Genomic DNA, 23,273 nt, shown 5'->3' on the forward strand with positions numbered 1-23,273 from the left:
CCAAATTGGCCACTGCTCAGATTTGCCTCTCCTAATGCGTGAATTACCTCTGCATTTAGCAAACTCTCTGCTATTGAAATTCCTTGTATTCTTGCACTGTTAATCACAATTACACAAGTGTACATTTTTCGTTATTTGCATGTGATGCATGCTACTAAATAAGAAATGTAGCCACATCACCTCCGAATATCTTTCATCTCTGCACCTTGTCTCGCTGAGTGAAACGTTTACACTTTTGTAGCCCTTAACTAAATAGAAAAATGATTCCTTAAATGGCCTTTTGAAAGGGGGGGAAGGAAGTAGATACGTAAAACAAATTTTAAAATCTAGAAATAAATAGTTATCTAAAGAATTGCCTCAATTTTTAGGAAGTTTCTGTATTTTCCTTTTAAAATATGCTTATTGGATACCTTGAAGCTTGCTATATATGTGAGAGAAAGTTACCTAGAAACTAATGATGTTTGAATATATTACATTGATACATAAATAGAGTTTCAAATCCACACAGAAAGAATATCTTTCATTTCAGGAAGGGACTTCTGCAATGGAGAATCTCAATGAAATGCAATGCATGTGGTTCCAGACTGAGTGTGCGTTAGCTTTTCAGAGACTGGGGAAATATGGAGATGCCTTGAAAAAGTGCCATGAATTGGAAAGGGTAAGTAGATAAACCAACTGGCTGACATCCTGATGAAAGATGAATATATATATATATATATATATATATATATATATATATATATACACATACACACACACACGCTTTGTGGAACTGCAGGGTGTCGTGGTAGTCCTCTCACAACTTGCCTTTTTCACATTCATGCACACTGTTGCTCAAAAGTCTTTTAGAGCCCGGAGTTCTCCCCATGCTCAGATCTGAGACATCACTGAGGGTCAGCGACATTTTGTCAGAGTGAGTTGTGCAAGGGCTCCCTTTGCATCCCTGCAGTTCCTAGAATTGTGTAAGCTTCATTAGTTGAGATGACAGCCACTGATCTCTGCCTGGTTTATATTTCTCATAAGGGATATAGGCAGTGTTAACCAACTCTTCTCTAAGAATCTTCCTATTTTTTTTAAAAAAGTCATAGTACCTATTTTTAAAAACCTGTTTGGGATTAAAAACACAATAAGGACGTGAAAACATACCTGTTTGGTCAAGCTTTTAGTTTATATTTTGTAAGTTTCAGAGTTTTTAATCTGTATTTTAGATTGTTTTAATTGTGTTAATGTTTTAATTGCTGGACACCTGCACCTGCTGTGGAGGAGTCCAGAAATTCCTCTTAGCTTCTGGTAATCATATTATCAGAGAGGGTCTAGTAAATATTATAAATGCTTCTCTTAGGGAGGGCAGGCTGCCTCCTTGTCTTAAGGAGGCTATTAGTTGTTGTTGTTGTTTGTTGAAGAAGCCTGCACTGGATCCTTCATAGTTAGCTTATTATAGACCTGTTTCTAATCTTCCATGGTTGGGCAAGGTGATTGAGTGGATGGTGGGCTCTCAGCTCCAGGCAGTTTTGGATGATGCAGATTATCTAGACCCATTTCAAACTAAGCTGTTCAGGGCTTTAAAGGTAATAACCAGCACTTTCTTTTTTGCCTGGAAACATATCGGCAGCCAGTGCAGCTGTTTCAAAACAGGCATAATATGGTTTCCCCAGAGACCAATGTGGCTGCCGCATTTTGAACTAACTGAAGTTTCCAAACTACATACAAAGGCAGCGCCACGCAGAGTGCATTGCAGTAGTCAAGCCTGAAGGTTACCAGCTGATGCGCCACTGTTTTGAGGTTGTCCTCTTCAGCGAATGGACACAGCTGTCGAATCAGTTGAAGCTTGATACAGAGCACTCCTGGCCACTCCACCTGAGATACCAGGGTGAGGCCTGGGTCCAGGAATACTCCCAAGCTGTGTATCGGCTCTTTCCAGGGGAGTGCAACCCCATCCAGCACAGGAAGGTCTAATTCATCCCTCAAATTCTGAGCCCCTACAATGAGCACCTCCATCTTGCTTGGATTCAGTTTCAGTTTGTTATCCCTCATCCAGCCTATTAATGCCTGTAGGCAGGCATTTAGGGAATGAATGCTATTTCCTGATGAAGCAGATGAAAATGAGAAGTAGATTTGAGTGTTCATCAGCATATTGATAACACCCAGCACCAAATATCCTGATGACCTCACCCAGCAGTTTCATATATAGATATTAAAAAGCATTGGTGACAGAATGGAGCCTTGAGGGACTCCATATAACAGCTCCTGTTTTGAGAAGCAACTGTCACTAAGCTCCACCATCTGGAATCTACCTGAGAGATAGGAGCAGAACCACTGCAAAGGAGTGCTCTCTATCCAGAAGGATACTATTGTTGATGGTATTGAATGCCGCCAAGAGATCCAAAAGAACCAGCAAAGTCACACTCCCTCTGTTGATTCCCTGGTAAAGGATAAAATTGTAAAGCACATAGAAGAATAGGCCCTGCTGGGAGAGAACCAGCGTGGCTTCTGCAAAGGTAAATCTTGCTTAACCAACCTTTTGGAGTTCTTTGAGTGTCAACAAGTGTGTGGATCAGGGTGATCCAGTTGACATAGTATACCTGGACTTCCAAAATGCATTCAACAAAGTTCCTCATCAAAAGATTCCTGAGAATACTTAGCAGTATGGGATAAGGGGACAAGTACATGTGTGGATTGCTAACTGGTTGAAGGACAGGAAACAAAGGGTAGGTATAAATGGACAGTTTTCACAATGGAGGGAAGTAATAAGTGGGGTTCCCCAGGGAACTGTACTGGGACTGGTGCTTTTTAATTTATTCATAAATGATCTAGAAGTAGGGGTAAGCAGCAAGGTGGCCAAATTTGGAGATGATACCAAACTCTTTCGGGTAGTGTAATCCAAAACTGATTGTGAGGAACTCCAAAAGGATCTCTCCAAACTGGGTGAGTGGGCGACAAAATGGCAAATGCGCTTCATTGTTGGCAAATGTAAAGTGATGCATATTGGGACAAAAAACCCTAACTTGAAGTATATGTTGATGGGATCGGAGCTGTTGGTGACTGACCAGGAGAGGGATCTTGGGGTCGTGGTGCACAGCTTGTTGAAAGTGTCGACTCAATATGCGGCAGCTGTGAAAAAGGCCAATTCTATGCTAGGGATCATTAGGAAAGGGATTGAAAATAAAACTGCTAATATTATAATGCCCTTATACAAAACTATGGTGCGGCCACACCTGGAGTATTGCGTACAATTCTGGGCACCACATCTAAAGAAGGACATTGTAGAACTGGAAAAAGTACAGAAGAAGGCAACCAAGATTATCAGGGGCCTAGAGCACTTTTCTTATGAGGCAAGGCTACAACACCTGGGGCTATTTAGTTTAGGAAAAAGACGACTGACGGGAGACATGATAGAGGTCTATAAAATCATGCATAGTGTGGAGAAAGTGGAGAAAGAGAAATTCTTCTCCCTCTCATATAACACTAGAACCAGAGGTCATCCCTTGAAATCGATTGCTGGGAAACTTAGGACAAGCAAACCGAAGTATTTTTTCACACAATGCATAATCCACTTGTGGAATTCTCTGCCACAAGATGTGGTGACAGCCAACAACCTGGATGGCTTTAAGAGGGGTTTGGATAACTTCATGGAGGAGAGGTATTTTACGTCTTTCCCAGTTCCCCTACCCCACTCCCCGAGCCCAACCTTCCCTTCCCCTTTCAGCACTGGTTGTGGGGAGATGAGAAAAGAAAGGAGAGATGGAAAGAGGGAGGAAGAAAGCAGAAGGGGAGGGAGGGAAGAGGAGAAGAGATACTCGCCATTGCACTAGTAGATGTGGGTAGATCAGAGGGGTTTCTATTCTAAGAATAGTTCAGGGAAGCTGTCCCAGATTTCTGACCATTTATACGATTTATTTACTTTTAGGAGCGCCTATTTTTCATGTGCCGCTAGCTCAAGCAGGTCCTGCACCCAATCCTCACTCCTAGGGGGATTGGGAGATTTCCACTGCCTCAATATTAACCTCTTGGCTACCATAGCCATTGTTTAGAACTGGATTTTAGTCCCCAATCAGAAGGGAGAAACCCCAACACTACATGCAGATCCTTCAGTGCAAGAGATGAATCCATCACTAATTTTAAAAGAACTGCACTGGCTGCTGCTATGTTTCCGGGCGAAATACAGAGTGTTGGTTATTCCCTATAAAGCCATTGAGGGCTTGGGCCCAGGGTTTTTAAAAGAGTGCCTTCTTTTGTCATGAACACTACCACCTGTTACAATCTTCTGGAGAAGTCCAGTTACGGTTGCCACCGGCTTGTCTGATGGTGACCTGCGACCAGGCTTTCTCTGTGGCTGCCCCGGGAATATGCTTCCCACTGACATAGAAACATTTCCTTCTCTTTTTGTTGTCAGTAAGACTCTCAAGGCTTTTCTTGCAGAGTTTTAATTAGAATTAATTTTAACAATTTGTTTTAATACCTGTTTTATGCAATTGTTTTTATTCTTTCATGTATTTTAATCTGTGACTTATTATAATTGTGTTATATTTTGTATACCGTCTAGAGATGTACATATCAGTGATATAAAATATGATAAATAATAAACTGTTGTTGCCTTTTTAGATTGTGAACCTCCCAGGGACTTGCATATGGGGTGGTACAAAAATGTGTTTAAAATAATAATTCCTTTTTTCCTTATCTAATACAAAATTATATATTTGAATATTTCTTTATAGTAATTTTTTACGCAATTAAAAAATATTTCCTACAAATATATAACACCACTCTTTCTCCCCCAACATATACATGGATAGACCTCTTGCCTGAGTTGGCAGCTGCAGCTCAGGCAGCTAATAGTATTCAAGGGGCCTAGATATGCTCTCTTGCCTCCAATTATTAATATAGTTCTAATTGTTAGTTGCTAATTCATAAATGTGATGAAAACAGCCGTGCTTTTAATAGAAAAAGTGGGGGAGACTGTTTTAAATAAGGAGGTGGATTTTATTCTTTCATCTAAACCCCATCCCTCAAATCTCCATAGAGCCTTGTACTTATGGAATAGTATAGGCCAAGCACAGTTTGTGGGAAGGAATGTATTCACTATCTCAGTTTGAAAATTTAGCCCATTGAGTCTCATTTGTCTGCAGTGGTCCCAGTGACTGAAAATGGAGCAAATGTCTTTGGGCTGTCCTTTTTTAATGAAACACTTTATATTCAACATATGTAATTCAGAGCATTTTTACACTGATGATCCTTTTAAAAACCCTGCATTATGTAAATAGTCTCCTCTTCTTGTTGTTTAAGCACTTTTTTGAGATAACCGATGATCAATTTGACTTCCATACATACTGCATGCGAAAGATGACATTACGTGCCTATGTAGACCTCTTGAGATTGGAAGACATTCTCCGGAAACATGCCTTCTACTTCAAGGCTGCTCGATCAGCAATTGAAATCTACTTGAAGCTACATGATAATCCACTAGCCAATGAAAGCAAAGAACAAGAAGTAAATTCAGGTATTTAAGTAGTAATGGAAACTAATTTGTGTATAGGCTGCAAATTCAAAGTGCTTCATAAATTGTTTACTGTGAGATTTTGAAAGCCTTATTTTTTCTGAGAATTTTTGTTCAGTACTAGAAAAGGATACAATAAGTATTATGGCAAACTTTTTTTTTTTTTAGCCAGCTCACAAAAATCATCCACTAAATAGGAAGCAGATGTAGCCTGGCAATGTAGCCAACTAGTGCAAAGCAGTATTAAGATTCCATATAGAGCTTAGGTGGTTGAGGACCTTCATTTTTGGATTGCAAATAAATCTGAAAACATATAGGAAATGACTGTTGAAATTTGCGAAATGAAAGGGTGTTTGGCACAGTTTTTATTGGTCAGGCAACAAGCTTTCTGTACAGATCCTCCTCTGTTACATCTTGTACATTTTAATGTAGTTCTCATTGTGTGGTTAACTTCTACTGGGCTATGCCCAGCAAGACAGAATATCCCTTTGTAGAAAAGTGTCCCCATATAGACTTGATAGCGCTCACATACCACACAAGGCTACATTAGCCCAGTAATGTTGCATGTATGCAAGTTATGCAAACAAACAATTTGTTCGAATGGGCTTACTCTTGTGTAACTCTTGTCATTTTTGCAGCTTGTGTGCATGCAGTGTTAGTGGGGCTGATGTACCCTTGTGTGGTATGTCAACCAGTGAGAAGGCTTTTGTCTTCACTCTGTGCTGTGCAGTTGGAGAAAAGTGGAGATATAGGTTGTAACTCAAGAATAATGTGGTAATGCAGAATGCAGAGCCACTCAGGACAGCTCTTCTCATGTGCTTACAGTGCGCTCTCTCTCTCTCTCTCTCTCTCTCTCAATCACCATTCAGATCACTGTAGAAAGTAAAGCTTGCCATCACTTTTCAGGCATCAAAATGCCTTTGCTGCACATGTGTGACTGCCTGCCAGAAAATGTAGTGCATTAACTGCTAAATCCATGTACAAAGATCGAGGGCTTTCTAGGAATCAGTAGCGTAAGGGTGCATGCTGTTCTCCACTGTGAATTATCATTTATTCCTTTATTGATTGTGAATTATTGTGAATTATATATATTGTGAATTATCATTTATATATTGTGAATTATCATTTATTCCTTTATTATTCCTAATAGATCTGGAAATTGATAAGAGATTTTTACTATTAATTTATAAGCTATATGAGAAATCTCGATTGCGGGTCCGTTGTAATCAGTATGGTTATTTATCGTCAGATGTTCCAACTAGTAGAGGAGTAAGGCAGGGCTGCATTTTGGCACCTACTTTATTTAACATCTATATCAACTCAGTGGTGAGCTGTTTATCCGACCTGTCCGTGCACCCACCAAGATTGGCACATCTTGGAGTCCTGCTATATGCAGACAATATGATCCTTTTATCCCAGACGCCCATAGGACTACATCGAGCATTGGCACAATTAAGTTTATATTGTAACAGAGAGATGATAGAGATAAACTACCAAAAAACAAAAGTTTTGCTGTTTGCTAAGCAGCCAAAGAGTTATATTTGGCCCATGAACAAGTATTTGAACATCTGAACAAGTTAAATCTTATAAATACTTAGGCATTGTATTCCATTAATCTGGCTCCTGTATTGCTCATCAAAAACATATTATTCAAAGCGCCCAGTTATCAATTAATCTAATTAAATCGTTTCATTTCTCACGGGAAGCTTCGTACATCCCTGTTGCGATAAAACTACTATTGGCCAAAGTGTAACCTCAGATTATGTGTGGTGCACAATTGGGCCCGTTTAGTAATTTTGCTCTGTTAGAAACACTTCTAAGTTCATAAAAACTATATTACAGCTGCTGTGCCATGTCTCAAATACGGACATTAGAAGGGAGGTGGATCTGGTTAGATTCGAATCATGTTATTGGAGATCTATTATACTTGATTGGTTAAAATTGGTATTCACAAAAGTCAGCTTAGTACATTTAATTTTGGAAGACTCTTAATTCCAAATGGAAATTGGAAATTACAAAAAATTATTACTGTACAGATTCTCTCAAGATGATCTTACTAGATTAGGTTTCGACCAGGCTAGAAGAACTTTTGTGCAACGTATCCATGACATGGAGTCGCAGACGGAACATGCAGTTATTGAGTGACATTTACATAGGAAGTCAGACAAGCCTGCGACATATTTAATAGCATCCTAATTCCAAAGTTTAGACGAGCTCTAACACTTGCCCGTGTAAATGCTCTCCCAACTGCTGTACTCCATGGGAAATTCCAGGATATATCATATGCATCAAGATTATGCCCTTGTGGATCTAGTAACGTTGAAACAACTGCTCATGTTCTTCTGTACTGTGATTATTACAGGGCCATAAGATGTCAACTAATTGCCCCACTTTTGATTAATTTTCCGTGTCCTGGAGATGATTTTTATTTAAATTATTTGCTCACTAATCTTAATCCGGATGTTGTTCATATCGTGGCTAAATATTGTTATATAATATGCCAAATGCATATAAATGTAGTCTGATTTTATATTATTATCTTTTTTTCCTCTTGTTTGTTTTACATGGTTGTATTGCTGGTCTACGACCGAAATAAAGTTTTACAGGTACAGAGTTGTTGCTGAATAAAATCTACATATGATTTTTGTATCATGAGGAAAGCAGCTGTAAAACTGTATGAGATGTGCCGATACTGAGGTGTTTGACTAACTCAGCAGCAGCACCTTGTAGGTGGGGAAAAGGAGCAGGGAGTGCCTGAACCCAAGGCTGCTTGTACTCATAACAGCCAACCATAGTTTGCTCTTGTGCCCAAACATGGCAAATGAGGATTTGCAGAAAACCTAAGCCCACTTCAGACATCGTTAGAAAAGGATAGTGTACCCAGGTACACCGCCCAAAGCAGGAACAGATGTCCTGCCCCACGGATGTGTCCATCATTTCCCTCATTTTCCCCTCCTGCCCTGCTTCCACTTTATAGGGAAGTGTGGAAGTGTCCATTTTCCTCAGTCCCCGCTGCTCCTCCACTCACACTTCAGTTATAAACTCTCCACTTGATAGCTGAAGTGGCGAAAACTATCAGCATGATGAAGGGCACTTCTATGAGCAGGAGGCTCAGGCGCTGGAAGCTCCCTATCATAGAAGCGCCTTCTGTCACACTTACAGCCTTCACTTCTTCAGACAAATGCTGTGTTACTGACCTTCCCATCGGTGGAGAGTGATTGATGCGCCAGGCAAGACTTCCACCTCTTTTTCGAAGGACTCAAGTACAGCCTCCGTTTGTTAACATCTGAATGAGGCTTTAGTTTACTCAAAAACTGGAATAGAACTGTGGTTTGGGATCCTGATTTTGAACGCTTTGAATGAAATAGCAAAATACGGTTTGCTGCAAAAGTGGAATGGATCCTTCCAAACTCTTCCCCTTGCATACAGCAAAAGGGAAGGAGGGAGTGCCTGAACTCAAGGCTGCTTGTGCGCATCAAGCAAACTGTAGCTTGCCACTGATCAAAAGCAGGCATTTCTAATCTGCTTCTACTTGCCCACGGGACAGGAAACGGGGAGCATGCAAGCCTGAGGCTGCTCATATGTTTAACAACAAACCATGTAATCATTATCTGTAAAACCCATATTAAAATGTACATTCCATTATTTCTAGAAAACCTTTCTGCGAAAGAACTGAAGAAAATGCTTAGTAAGCAAAGACGAGCTCAGAAAAAAGCTAAACTTGAAGAGGAAAGAAAGCATGCCGAAAGAGAGAGACAACAAAAAAATCAAAAGAAGAAACGGGATGAGGAAGAGGAGGAAACCAGTGGTCCCAAGGAAGAATTAGTTCCTGAAAAACTGGAAAGGGTAAATTGGAACACTACTCTTGCACTGTTTATTCTGTTTTATCATAGGCTATTCAGAACTTTCTGCTTGAACAGTTCAGTACCATAAAAATCTTTGGGCAATTTCAGATGGAGCCAAATGTTTCCAAGAAGACTTGGGGTCAGTTTACATACTCATCTGATGAACAGGGTGCAAAAGCAGTGGGTAAAATACCAAATCCTGGGTTCACAACAGTGCAGACAATACAGAGCTAGATGGACCAGTGGTCTAGCTCTGTATGGCAGCTTCCATGCATGCCACTATGTGCAGAATATCTCATCTAATTGGGCACATATATACAACACACCTACACAATATGTATGCCACAGAAAAGGGTGTAGGGATGTATATGTACCTGACTGACAGCATCTTCTACACATTAGAGGTATGGGCACATGCTCAAAACTAACTTTTTTGTTTTGTTTTTTCATAATCCTGCGCATTAACTTTTCCTAGCAGTGAGATGAGTGCGGGCAGAAACATAAGATTTCAGTGCAGTTTCTCTCCAAAGTGGATCTCAAAAGAAAATAACGACTAAACAGACCTTTTGGTAATTCAAAGAGGGCTGGAGTTAGGGACAAGGGGCAACATCTAATCTTTGGTTCAGCTGTACACCATTGACAGAAGCTCCTTCCATGAGTGGAAGGAGAATTGTATTCACGCAAGAGATCCTTGCGTGAGTGAAAGAGTTCTTTGCATGGGTGGAACTCTTCTTCAGTTTATGGAAAGAGTTTCTGCTGACAGCATGCTATTAAACCAAAAGTCTGGATGCTGCCAAGATGTCATGTCAAGCTTCTTCCAAAGTGTCAGCACAACTCATGCTGGCCTGTTAGGCCCCCTGTCTTTAGAGAAGAGAGGTAAGGCTATGGAAAACATAATTAAGCCTATTCTATGTTTTTTAAAAACCCAAACAAACAAAAAAACGCTGTGTCTTAAGATTGTGGCAAGCTTTGTCTTTAGAAACAATAGTCTTTCAGGCCTCCTATTTGCTGTTAACTTGAATTTATTTTGTTGAAACAGGTTGATAATCCATTGGAGGAAGCTATTAAGTTCCTTATACCACTTAAGAATCTTGTGGCAGATAACATAGACACACATCTCTTAGCATTTGAAATATATTTTCGGAAAGGTAAAGTATAGGCAGTTGTGAAATATATTCTAGCAAGTGAATTGTTTTGTAACATATTGTACAGTTTGCTAATCTTAAATGAATATTTCTATGGTATTTTGAGTGCCTGATTTTACCTGCCTGTAATCTAAGTATTTTCAGGTCTAGCAGGAAATTCTGATCAGTTTAATAAAATATCTACTTAGATATATTTTATTTTTAATGGTGACAATATTGAAATTAATGGTGACAATGTTAAATTTCAACTTAATTTGCTACAGAAACTTATTTTTTCCTTGTTGAGGGTGCTTGCTCTTTATCAGATGCTTTTTTGTTATCTGATAAATTTCTATAAATCTCTATAAAATTCTATAACAATGACTTGTATATGGTAGTGAGCTCATTTCTGTAAGCGGGGGCAGTTAAAATATCATGATGCAATCAAAATATACAAAGTTGAAATAAAATTATACCAAATAGTATTGTATTGTGTTTCACAGGAAAGTTTCTGTTAATGTTGCAGTCGGTTAAACGAGCTTTTACTATCGACAGTAATAACCCATGGCTACATGAATGTTTAATTAAATTCTCCAAGTGTGGTAAGTACAATAAAATTAGATTGCTTGATGATATAATAATTGTCTAAGAACTTGGTCAAGTACTCGCATAGAAATCAAGGGCCGAAATCTAGACAGCCATAATCTGGGTGAAAGGAAAGAGTGTGCAGTGGTATGAGCAAGTCACATTTAAAATTGGCTTCTGTGCTCAGCTGGGTGATTGGCTAGACATTTATGTACTCCTCTGTATGCACTGTGGCTGCCTGGGATGGCTGTTTGTGGCACAAGTGGTAGGTTAGTGGTGCTCAAAGCATTGAGGGATGGCAAGACACATAGTTTTGTGAACAGCAAGAAAAATGTAGTAATGTGCTTTTTATATTTTTAGTGTCTGATCATAGTAATTTGCCAGAAATCATGAACAAAGTCCTAAGTCAAGAAATGCAGAAGATCTTTATCAGTAAAGATTTGGAAAGTTTTAATGAAGAATTTCTCAAGTGCAATTCTACCTCCATTCAGCATCTGCTATCAGGTTGGTTTGTACTGGCATGTTAAATATGATGAGCTCTGATATGACATCCACATTTGATTTGAACTGTGCACTTGCTTATTCAGCTTACTGTTGAGCATGCATAAGATTATTAGTGCTTTCCTCACTTGCAATTTCCACCTCTTTGTCTTGCTGAGCACATTTAGTAGTCCTCATCTGGAATGCCCAATTTCCATCTTTCACAGTTGTCAAGAAGTGTTTAAAGACTTCATCTTTTGTACTTAGTCTTCTCCATGGATTCCTTTTCTTTTCTTTCATGTTGTATTTTTCCTTTGTGACTTCTGTACTGTCGCACATATGGGAATCTGCTTGTGCTCAGGCCAAATCACAGGACTTTCTACAAGTATTGCCCTTTAAAGGTAATGTCCGTTGATAATACACAACCGCATACTTGGTTTCAGTTATAAGGAAGTCAAGCCTGATCCCCTGTCACTTAAGTAACTACAGGTGACTGAACCTAATTTTCTCTTGACCTAAGTAAATCTTCATTCTAAATTTTAAAGAATCATATTGGTTTTTTAATTATTGTTTTTATTTTATACTTCTCAGATATCAAGGCATAATAGTGGCAGTAGGGATTTCATACCCTTTCTCTGCAGTGCAAATCAATGGGCCTAGAACTATCTTCTCAAATTGGATATAATGACATATGGCAAATTGGCTTACCTCCATTAATGCACAATAGTTGACGTAAAATGTCTTCAGTTTTCTTCCACATAACACTTGCTGCTTCTTCGTGGTCTCTGTGCATCATACAGACTGGGTTTTGCGTCTTGTGGAGAGCACTGATTTATAAAATCCCCCAGTTATACATTTTTAAGTAGCCACACCCCTTAGAAGTCCCTCAAATAGCATGTCATGCCCTCCTTCTCATCAGTCAATCATCATTTCATGTCCTCATCAAGATTTTATTCATCAACATTTATTAATATTTCAACCTGTTTAAGGTTGTTCACGGATTTTGTTTTCATTCATTCATTTCTAAATTGAAGCTGCTCAAGAAATGCAAATAGCCTTCTGAACTTCAAGAGCTGAAGAAAAAGAAGAAATACCCAAATCTCCCCTCTCCATCACAGTCTCCAGTCCTTCTGAATACATGCGAGACTGAACTTGAACCTGAATCCAATATTCAATATGTCCCATTGTGAGTCAGAGATGGAAACTTTAATAGTTCCCCTGTTCTCATTTCATCACCAGCTAAAGATGATGCAGCTATTATTATATTATTATTATTATTATTTCAATGTCTATACCGCCCTTCCAAAAATGGCTCAGGGCGGTTTACACAGAGAATAAATAAATAAGATGGCTCCCTGTCCCCAAAGGGCTCACATTCTAAAACAAAACATAAGATAGACACCAGCAACAGTCACTGGAAGTACTGTGCTGGGGGTGCAAGAGTACTGTGCTTGGGGGTGCATCAATTGCTCCATCACAACCTCAGTGCCAACCTCAGAGCCCCTGGTGGCGCAGTGGTAAAACTGCCGACTTGTAACCAGAAGGTTACAAGTTCGATCCTGACCAGGGGCTCAAGGTTGACTCAGCCTTCCATCCTTCCGAGGTCGGTATAATGAGTACCCAGAATGTTGGGGGGCAATATGCTAAATCATTGTAAACCGCTTAGAGAGCTTCCAGCTATAGAGCGGTATATAAATGTAAGTGCTATTGCTATTGCTAATACAGTATGACTTGGCCTTGGGATTCACAGAGTCCTAACCAATCAAGATATGTTGCCTATCATGAAAAGCAGTATAGCCCAGATCTCTGTTGGAACTACCATTACCATCACTACCACTTCTACTCACATCATGACCTCTACTATGAAGCATTTCCCAAGCCCAGCACATTGCTTCTAGAGAAGGACATGACTATGACTATGTCTTATGATAACCTTCCACCTTTTTAAAAAATCATAGCTCACCATCAAGTTCAGAGTCACCACATCATTTTAAGGAGACAGTCTTTTTTTTCAGCCTCTACCAAGATGGGATAGACAACATACTCATTCATTGCATTGGTCCCACCACAATCCCAATCACAGTACCAACCAGGATTGCAAGATTCACATGAATCAGTGGGAACAGAGTAACCTACCTCAGTGGCTAAGACCTTATATCAAGACCATACACTGAAATCACTCCCTACAGGACAGTCATTACCAAACAAAAAGCAACCCAACAAAATGCTCCTGCAATGCCAGCCATCCTACCACAGATCCTGCCTCTGAATCTGATTCTTTGGACTCCCACATCTCAAATGTAACTTCACAATAATCTCCTAATGCATGGGTAGGGGACCAAAAATCTAAGTCCCCTTCTGAGAACATAAAAAACTATTCTGAGCATAGTTTGTATGGCTTGAGCATTGGAATTAGAAGTACAACAAGCTACTACTTCCAATAAGAACCATTGTTTCCCTTGAACAAGTCAGATACACAAATACCAGTATCACTCCCTATACCAGGGGTTCCAAACTTGAAGGGTTCCCCGGAGGTACTGAGAGTCCTCCTGCCTCCCCATGCGGCAGCCTTGCTACTTGTTCCCCATCTGAGGATCACTGGCTTGAAGCAGGTGCATGCTTAGCAATGTGTCCACTGCAAAAGGGGAGGGAGGAGAATGATCCACCATCAGTCTCATATTCTCACCTGAAACCTCCATGTGTGCCAGGAGGTCCACTGGTGGATAACTTGACACAATCTATCCAAAGGTCAACCATTCACAGCTCTGTCACCACAGATAATTACATCTGATGCCACCAAAACAGGATGGAAGGGCACACTGCAACAGTAGTGTAGTATCAGGTTCTTGGGGGTGATACATAATATCAACTTTTTCAAGATTCTAGCTAACCAAGGCATTCAAAGCCTTCCAGCCCCTCTTGTACAACAAAAGAGTTCTTGTACTGATGGACAGCACAACTGCCCTAGTCTATATCAGCTGACAGGGCAGAACGATCTCCTGATCTCTTCTGTGCCTTATGGTACAGTTTTGGGAATGGAGCTTCAGGAACAATATTTATCCACTGGCTCTTCATAAAATGGGCTCAGAACAATGTTGCTGATTCTTTAAGCCACCAATGTCTCCCATGTCATGAATGGAAACTTTACCAGGATGTAGCGCAAATGATTTTTCATTGCTGGGGCCATCAGTGTTGAACCTTCTGCAACAGAGCAGGCCACGACCCACTCTCAAGAGGAAATACTTTCCTTCACTCTTGGAGCAAAGGCCTCCTATACATGTTTCCATCCTCTCCACTATTGTGCTGCGTGATCCAGAAAATATGTCTAGACAAGGCCAATTGCTTATTGATTACATACACCACGGTGGCTGAGACAATTGTGGTTTTCACTGCTTGTCTCCCCGTCCAAAAGAACATTAATCACATACTTGCAGATCTGGATCTTCTCATGACCAATAACTGTACAACTTGGCATCCAAATCTTCACAGTCTGAAACTCACCACCTGGAAAATGAGGCATTACGTAAGAACAGCCCTGCTGGATCGGACCAAAGGCCCATCTAGTCCAGCATCCTGTTTCACACAGTAGCCCACCAGATGCCACTGGAAGCCTACAGGCAGGAGTTCAGGGCATGCCCTCTCTCCTGCTGTTACTCCCCTGCAACTGGTACTCAGAGGCATCCTGCCTCGGAGGCTGGAGGTGGCCCTCTGACTAGTAGCCACTGATAGACCTCTTCTCCATGGAGTTATCCAAGCCCCTCTTAAAGCCATCCAGGTTGTTGGCTGTTATCACATCTTGTGGCAGAGAATTCCACAAGTGGATTATGCATTGTGTGAAAAAATACTTCCGTGTGCTGGTCCTAAATTTCCCAGCAATTTCATGGGATGACGCCTGGTTCTAGTGTTATGTGAGAGGGAAAAGAATTTCTCTCTATTCACTTTCTCCACTCCATGCATGATTTTATAGACCTCTATCATGTCTCCCTGCTGTCATCTTTTTTCTAAACTAAATAGCCCCAGGTGTTGTAGCCTAGCCTCATAAGAAAGGTGCTCTGGGCCCCTGATCATCTCCTCCCTGCCTTGACTTTGCCTCTCGACCTCCCAACAGTGGCTTTGTACCATAGACTTTGACCGACAGGACGTTCGGGTGTTTTAAAATGTGAATTCTCGCACTTGACCAGTGCGGCTTCAGTGTTCTTGTTGCCAGCCCCTGACATAGGAACATAGGGAGCTGACATTTACCAAGTCAGACCCTTGGTCCATCTAGTTCAGTATTGTTTACACTGACTGGCCATGGCTTCTCCTGGGTTGCAGGCAGGAGTCTCTCTTAGTGCTATTTTGGAGATGCCAGGGAGGGAACTTGGAACCCTCTGCATGGAAGTATGCAGTTGTTCTTCGCAGGGTGGCCCCATCCCCTATGGGGAATAACTTACAGTGCCCACACATGTAGTATCCCATTCATATGCAATCAGGACAGACCCTGCTTAGCAAAGGGGACAAGTCTTGCTTGCTATCACAGGACCAGCTCTCCTCCCATTGATCAGTGAGGAGGATTACAAGGTCCTGGAAGCATCTGGAAACCTTCCACTCTTATGAATGTAAATAGAAAAGATTTTGTATATTCATAAAGAGTTATCAGAACTCAATTTGACTATTTCCTTAGACATGCTGTTAAAGTATCTTTTAATTCTCAAGAAATTTGATTTGAGCATCTCCTCACAGAATGTTCACTCAGCAGCCAAGTGCTTATCATTCAACGTTTGCTTTTTTCTCTCACCCTGTTATTACCAGTAAGAGGTTTTTCAGAGCCCTAAAACACTTGCATCCTCAGTTCCCTAAGGTAGCACTCCCGTGGGATCTCCAGCTAATTTCGTCCTGCCTGATGCACAAACCCTTTGAATTGTTGGCCAGTTCCTAACTCTTGGATGCTATTTCTCCTGGCAATCACATCAGCCTGATGAGTGAGATAAGGATGTTCAGAACTGACCCACTGTACCGCACATTTTAAAGTGATAAAGTCCTGCTCTGCCCAGATGTTGCCTTTGTACTCAGTGTTAGCAGAATTTCATATATATCAAGATACATATTTTTCAGTTTTCTTCCTGAATCCTGCCTCAGTTATGGAAAGGTCTTGGCACACTCTTGATACTAAAAAAGCATTATCATTCTACGTACACTGAACTTCTGCTTTTCATAAGTAACCTTCTCTTTTTATCATTTATTCTGGATGCAAAAAGGAAATGCAGATATCCTCCCAATTGACCTCTTATTGGATTGTTAATATTTCAAGTTGTGTTATGAGAGTTAAGAAACAGTTACTCTCTTCAGTTCAGGCTCATTCAACTAGATCTGTATCATCTTCCGTTGCTTTCTGCAGAGGGGTACCTCTGGACTTAATTTGCGGAGCTGCTACCTGGTCTTAACCCTCCTGCTTTATTAAGCATTACACTTTGGACACCAGACCCAGGCACCATGCCAGTTTTGGTTCTGAAGTTCTCAACTCTGATGATGCACCATGATGCTGCACCTGCCTGCCGGGCAAGTGAGCTTGCTGTTCTGCCAGATGTGTGATGTGCAAAGACTATGAAGGAGGAGGGCAGGGTTGTTGTGTTTTATCTCCTAACGAGTTCTTTGAGTGGTCTGTGTATTCATACTACCCACCCTCTTCCCCATGGCAGCATCCCACTGAGAATGTCTGTGATGGTCACTCAAGACTGAGAAGGAGAAGGGAGAGACAGGCTATTCTAGGGACTCTTAAGGGGTGGGGTTACCACCAAAATTCCTTAAAGATGTAGCTGTGGAAGTTTCCAGATCAGGGTTCTGCACTGGTGCAAAACCCAGAAGTGTAACTGCTCCGAAGACCACTCAAAGAACTTGAGTTACAGGTAAGAAATCTGCCTATTTGAGTGTTCTAGTTCCCTTGTTTCTAACTTGTTCTTTTTGGTTATTAAAATATGCCCCATCACATGCTTTAGTGTAAGTAAAACCTGAAGCAAACTTATGATTAGATTCTCTAGATACCTTTGAATAGTTTACTGTATAAAATCACTTTTTCAGTTTACATAGGCTTTTTTCTTCTTTCAGGTGCCAAGATGATGTATTTCCTGGACAACTCAAGACAGGAGAAAGCAATTGCTATTGCTACTAGACTAGATGAAACTATGAGAGACAAAAATGTGAAGGTAGATCATTATTGTAATGATAACATGAAAGTTTTAAACAGGACTTTGATTTGTAATTAATATTTAAGGGGGCCTTAGTGAGTAACGCACAAAGAAATGTCTTATTTTGCCATCTTATGAAAAACAAAAAAGACCTGAAGCACAAGCTGAAAGTGTTGGGGAGAGGTGTGTCTGCTGTTAGGATGTTGTGCATAAAACAATTCTAACAAAAAGTATGTTCTTGTATATTTTCAGACTTTAACGAAGGTTTTGGAGTCCTTACTTGATGGCAGCTTTGGAACATGCCACACCCAGAGTGAGGAGTATCGGATAGCATGCCATAAACTGTTCCCTTTAGCATCTGCCTTTATGCCTCTCACAAACGAAGATGACGGCTGCTTTGCATCAATGAATCATACAGCCATTAATCATGATGTGCTATCCAATGAAATTTAAAGTAGGATACAGATATGTTTCCTTCTTCCAGACTGGTTGCATACAGATCAGGGTTTCTTACAATTGAGATGTCAGACTGACGCAATTGAATGAAAATATACTGTGCTATAAGCTCACTTTCCCTCAACAAGAGCTGCCAATATTTATGTAAACACCTATCTCTGAGTAATGCTGGTCATGTTTATACTTGTACAGTTAATGAATCTTTTTATCCCAAATCATGGAAGTTAGAGATTGGCCATTCACATTAATGTTGTTACATATAAAAATAAATACGGTCACTTCTTACAAAATATATCAGAGCAAAGTTGGCAAACTAGGATGGATATAATGCTGCATGTCTTGTTGCCCCATCTTTTTCAGCTTTTTTACTTTTATTTTTAATTGGTTTCTTTCAAAGCACATAGGTCCTGATTATAAGTGGTGGCAATTTTCTGTCAATTCAAGGCGTAATTTGGAAACAGTACTGATGATTTTGGACAGCTTGTTTTGTAATTGATATGTTGTTTTTTTAAAATGATAATGTTTCCCCATTATTTGTTAGAACAGTTTATTAATTATTTTTATACCATTGAATACCCATTGTAACAGTTTAGATTCTTGTTTCTTTATCACTTACCAACTTTGAGACATTATTCCACTTTTAAAAGGATGGAAAAGTTTAGTAAGAGAGATTGTGGTCTTCTCCAGATCATGCATTCTGTTTAAATTTAATGTTGAGTTCCATTAAAACTCTTTACATTTCAACTTTTAAAAAGTGAAATGTATCTACTTTTGCTGAAATGTTACTTTAAGTGCTATAAAGCAATTATCATTAAAGATGTACTTTAAAAAAGTAATTTAAGTGAGCACAACTAGTCTGAGTACAAATTACAGGTTATCCTTTTTCTATCTTTTTATTTTGGTGCATTGACCTGAATACATTATACATATAACATATCCAAATTTTAATTCAGCTGTCTTAAACATTTTACTTCAGGACAAAAATGGCTGTTCATTATGACCTTATATAAACTGCTATCAAAACTTAATACACTGTGGCTTCTACAGAAAATTACTTTTCTGAAAACTAATGGAACCAATTTGTTTTTATTTTATGGTTAATATAAATATTTAATATTACTTAGGCCCTATGCAAAATTCAAAAAGGGAAATTTTATCAAGACATACAGTTATACTTAAGACAGTCTCCTTTATCATCAGTTTAGGATCAATAGTTGAATGAAAACTCACTGTAAAATAATGCCAACTGATGTAATGCTGTAATAAATTATTTTGTACACATTGGCTCTGGTTTTGATTTTTTAAAATAAATATATTGCATAGTCCTGTGACTAAGGCTGTATTGCCCAACAACACATTCCAGAATATTTTAATTAAAATCTAGAAAAGTAATTATGAATAAAATAATCTGGTACTTTAAATTAACTTGAATCTGTTTTACTATATTAGTGTAAATGAACTGGAATCTGGAGTTACCTTAGTTAAAAAGGAGGGAAATGTACAGATGCCTCATGCACAAGTAGATGCCTTAGACTCCACCCTACCTGCTTGCAGTTAAAGGACTGTTAACTGCTACTTCAGGAGATGAATTTGAGACAGTTCATACCTATGCTATAGCTAGCCATGCAACTTTTAACAATACCAGTTACATGGTAGAAGACAGTTAATGTCGAATATGTTGGTGTGTAGAGAAATCAGACATAAGACATAATAATTATGTCTTAATTCTGTCATTATGATGTAAGACATAATAAATAGATGGTATGTCTAAAGACATAAACTGAATAGCCCCAGGTGTTGTAGCCTTGCCTCATAAGAAAGGTGCTTTAGGCCCCTGATAATCTTGGTTGCCCTCTTCTGCACCTTTTCCAGTTCTACAATGTCCTTTTTTTAGATGAATTGTACACAGTACTCCAGGTGTGGCCGCACATTTTGTATAAGGGCATTATAATATTAGCAGTTTTATTCTCAATCCCCTTCCTTTATGTTCTTCCAAAAAGCTTTTGACAAAGTTCCACATCAATGACTCCAGAGGAAACTTAGCAATATGGGATAAGGGGACAAGTACGTGTGTGGATTGCTATCTGGTTGAAGGACAGGAAACAAAGGGTAGGTATAAATGGAGAGTTTTCACAATGGAAGGAAGTAATAAGTGGGGTCCCCCAGGGATCTGTACTGGGACCGGTGCTTTTTGATTTATTCATAAATGATCTAAAAGCAGGAGTAAGCAGCAAGGTGGCCAGATTTGCAGATGATACCAAACACTTGCGTGTAGTGTAATCCAAAACGGATTGTGAGCAGCTCCAAGAGGATCTCTGCAAACTGGGGAAGTGGGCGACAAAGTGGCAAATGCGGTTCAATGTTGGCAAGTGTTAAGTGGTGCATATTGGGACAAAAAACCCCAACCAAGTATACACTGATGGGATCTGAGCTGTTGGTGACTAACCAGGAAAGGGATCTTGGGGTTGTGGTGGACAGCTCATTGAAAGTGTTGACTCAATGTGCAGCAGCTGTAAAAGCCAATTCCATGCTAGGCTTCATTAGGAAGGGGATTGAAAATATAACAGCTAATATTATAATGCCCTTATACAAAACTATGGTGCGACCACACTTGGAGTACTGCGTATAATTCTGGTCACCACATGTAAAAAGGGACATTGTTGGACAGGAAAAGGTGCAGAAGAGGGCAACCAAGATGATTAGGGGGCTAGAGCACCTTTCTTATGAGGCAAGGCTACAACACCTGGGGCTTTTTAGTTTAGAAAAAAGACGACTGCGGGGAGACATGATAGAGGTCTATAAAATCAAGCATGGTGTGGAGAAAGTGTATAGAGAGAAATTCTCCCCCTCCCATAACACTAGAACCAGGGGTCATCCCATGAAATTGATTGCTGGGAAATCTAGGACCAACAAACAGAAGTACTTTTTCACACAATGCATAATCCACTTGTGGAATTCTCTGCCACAAGATGTGGTGACAGCCAACAGCCTGGATGGCTTTAAGAAGGGCTTGGATAACTTCATGGAGCAGAGGTCTGTCAACAGCTACTAGTTGGAGGACTGTGGGCCACTTCCAGCCTCAAAGGCAGGATGCCTCTGAGTACCAGTTGCAGGGGAGTAACGGCAGGAGAGAGGGCATGTCCTCAACTCCTGCCTGTGGCTTCCAGCGGCTCCTGGTGGGCCACTGTGCGAAACAGGATGCTGAACTAGATGGGCCTTGGGCCTGATCCAGCAGGGCTGTTCTTATGTTCTTATGTACTCTTTGCCTTACAATTTGGATTAGTTTTCTTGGTATTTGTACTGATGGATGCTAAAAAAATGTTCAAGAGGTGTGCTGCGGTATGCTTCCCTCATCTAACAAACATTATCTTTACTTATTTTGACTTGGAGAGCACCATATTGTCCGAACCTGCAAGATTTGCTTTTCTTTTTTGAAGCAAACAAGAAGTAAAGAGTTACATTTAAGGGCTGCTTTGTGTGAACAAGCATAACATCCTCCGATCCTGATGCTGTGGTCCCCGTTACTGTCGACATTGTCAGCATTGACATCATCTGACCATCGACAACCGAAGTTTCAGTTGGTATCGGCAATTTCCCCAGCTAAGTTCTTGAAAGAGCCTTTTTATAGACTCACAATGTTTCCAAGGACGGGCACCATAGACCCCCACAAGAACAGTAAACACAGTAATAACTCTCCATCCCATGCTAAGCATCAGAAAACTTCATCTATGTCGACCCCAACACCATCAACTTCAATGTCAAAGTCCGTCCATAGACCGATACCGATGGTCTCAAAAGAGAAGCATCCTACTCAGCCAATGCAGGTTCAGCCACCGTCTCCAGTTTCAATATTGCTTGAACTCCATCACCTTCTAGGTTTCAGATTCTGTCTCCAACCTAATCTTGGTCCTCTTCTTCTCCTGAGATCATACAGAACAGTTCTATCAACCCCCCAGTCTCTTCAGTGTCACACAAACTCGTTTTAATCTCTGGTTTATTTTTAAATTATTACATTGTTTTAAGTTTTTTGTATATGTTTTAAACTTGTTTTATGCTATTGTTAACCGCTCAGAGACTAAAGTTTGGGGTGGTGTACAAATTTGATAAATAAAATAAATCATTATTGATATGGACTCCAGCAACAACTTAGATGTCTAACGTATCAGTTGCTCCCTCTATGGAGAAAACCGCAACACCATCTATTTCAATACCGATGCTGACCAAGCCCATGTCTGAATTAGGAAGGCAACCACTTGCTGCCTCAGTTGTCTCTGTGTCACCTGTTTTCAGCATCAACTTTCCTTTCACACTGTCAGAGTTGAAAGAATTCTCTATCCTGCAGGACTTTGTCTCTATCTTGGGGTCTCCACATACAACACCTTCTGGAATGACCTTTAAGGGTTTTTATTTGCAAGGACTCTATGTTGAGGATGATATTGGTTCTGGGGTGCTGCCTATCCTGAAAACACCCATCAGCCTCACTGGCAAGGGTGTCTACCCATGTGGCAGTCAGTGTCATGCACAGAAATTACCAACATAGTTAAATGACTTAAAGCAGGTAAAGCCCTTGGTTCTGATTTTATCTCATCAGAAGTTATTACTAATACTTTTGAGTGGTGGACCCCTGTTTTAGCCTTTGTTTTTACAGCTATTGACCACTCTGCCTTGCTGTCAAATGATTTGGGCTTAGCAATAATTATCCCTATATATGAGAGGCAAAAGGGACCTGCCAGCAGGGAAGTCGTTGGCAACCCCGGGACGTTTGGGAGCCGTTCGTTCGCAGAGCCTATCGTGCACGGAGGGGAGAGGAGCACGCGCGTGATGGTGGTGGGCGTTTTGTCGGTTGTGAGTGTCTGGGCGCCTTGTCGGTTGTGAGTGTTGGTGGATGGGAGGCAACGGGTTTTTCTGTTTTTTCTTGGTGTGGTGGTTTCGGTGCTCGAGTGGGGACGGTTTTCTCCGAGTTGGCTCTCGCCTCTGTTTGAAGGAGCTTTTGCCCTGACGGCGTTGAGGGAGAGGTGTTTGTTTATTGCCTATGGTGATGGAAGAAGGGATGGAGACTGAGGGGGTGGTTCAAGGAAAGGGGAAGGGGATTGGGGATTTGGAGGGTGGTCTTCCTTCTGAAGAG

At 40.4% G+C, this 23,273-nt stretch overlaps 1 protein-coding gene across 2 annotated transcripts in view; it reads left to right on the forward strand.

Annotated features, from left to right (window-relative positions):
- NAA16 (N-alpha-acetyltransferase 16, NatA auxiliary subunit) overlaps positions 1 to 19,427 on the forward strand; it is a 91,831-nt gene extending 72,404 nt beyond the window's left edge. For both annotated transcript variants that reach the window (XM_053306862.1, XM_053306861.1), the window contains 8 exons: positions 530 to 658; positions 5,284 to 5,497; positions 9,147 to 9,340; positions 10,379 to 10,487; positions 10,967 to 11,065; positions 11,409 to 11,552; positions 17,613 to 17,710; positions 17,945 to 19,427. In XM_053306862.1, the coding sequence (XP_053162837.1) occupies positions 530 to 658; positions 5,284 to 5,497; positions 9,147 to 9,340; positions 10,379 to 10,487; positions 10,967 to 11,065; positions 11,409 to 11,552; positions 17,613 to 17,710; positions 17,945 to 18,145 (1,188 nt within the window). In that variant the 3' untranslated portion in view covers positions 18,146 to 19,427. The remainder of the gene's footprint in view (positions 1 to 529; positions 659 to 5,283; positions 5,498 to 9,146; positions 9,341 to 10,378; positions 10,488 to 10,966; positions 11,066 to 11,408; positions 11,553 to 17,612; positions 17,711 to 17,944) is intronic.
- The last annotated feature ends 3,846 nt before the right edge of the window (positions 19,428 to 23,273 follow it).

This window comes from Hemicordylus capensis, chromosome 3, assembly GCF_027244095.1.
Source record: "Hemicordylus capensis ecotype Gifberg chromosome 3, rHemCap1.1.pri, whole genome shotgun sequence".
In the NCBI taxonomy this organism is placed as follows: domain Eukaryota; kingdom Metazoa; phylum Chordata; class Lepidosauria; order Squamata; family Cordylidae; genus Hemicordylus; species Hemicordylus capensis.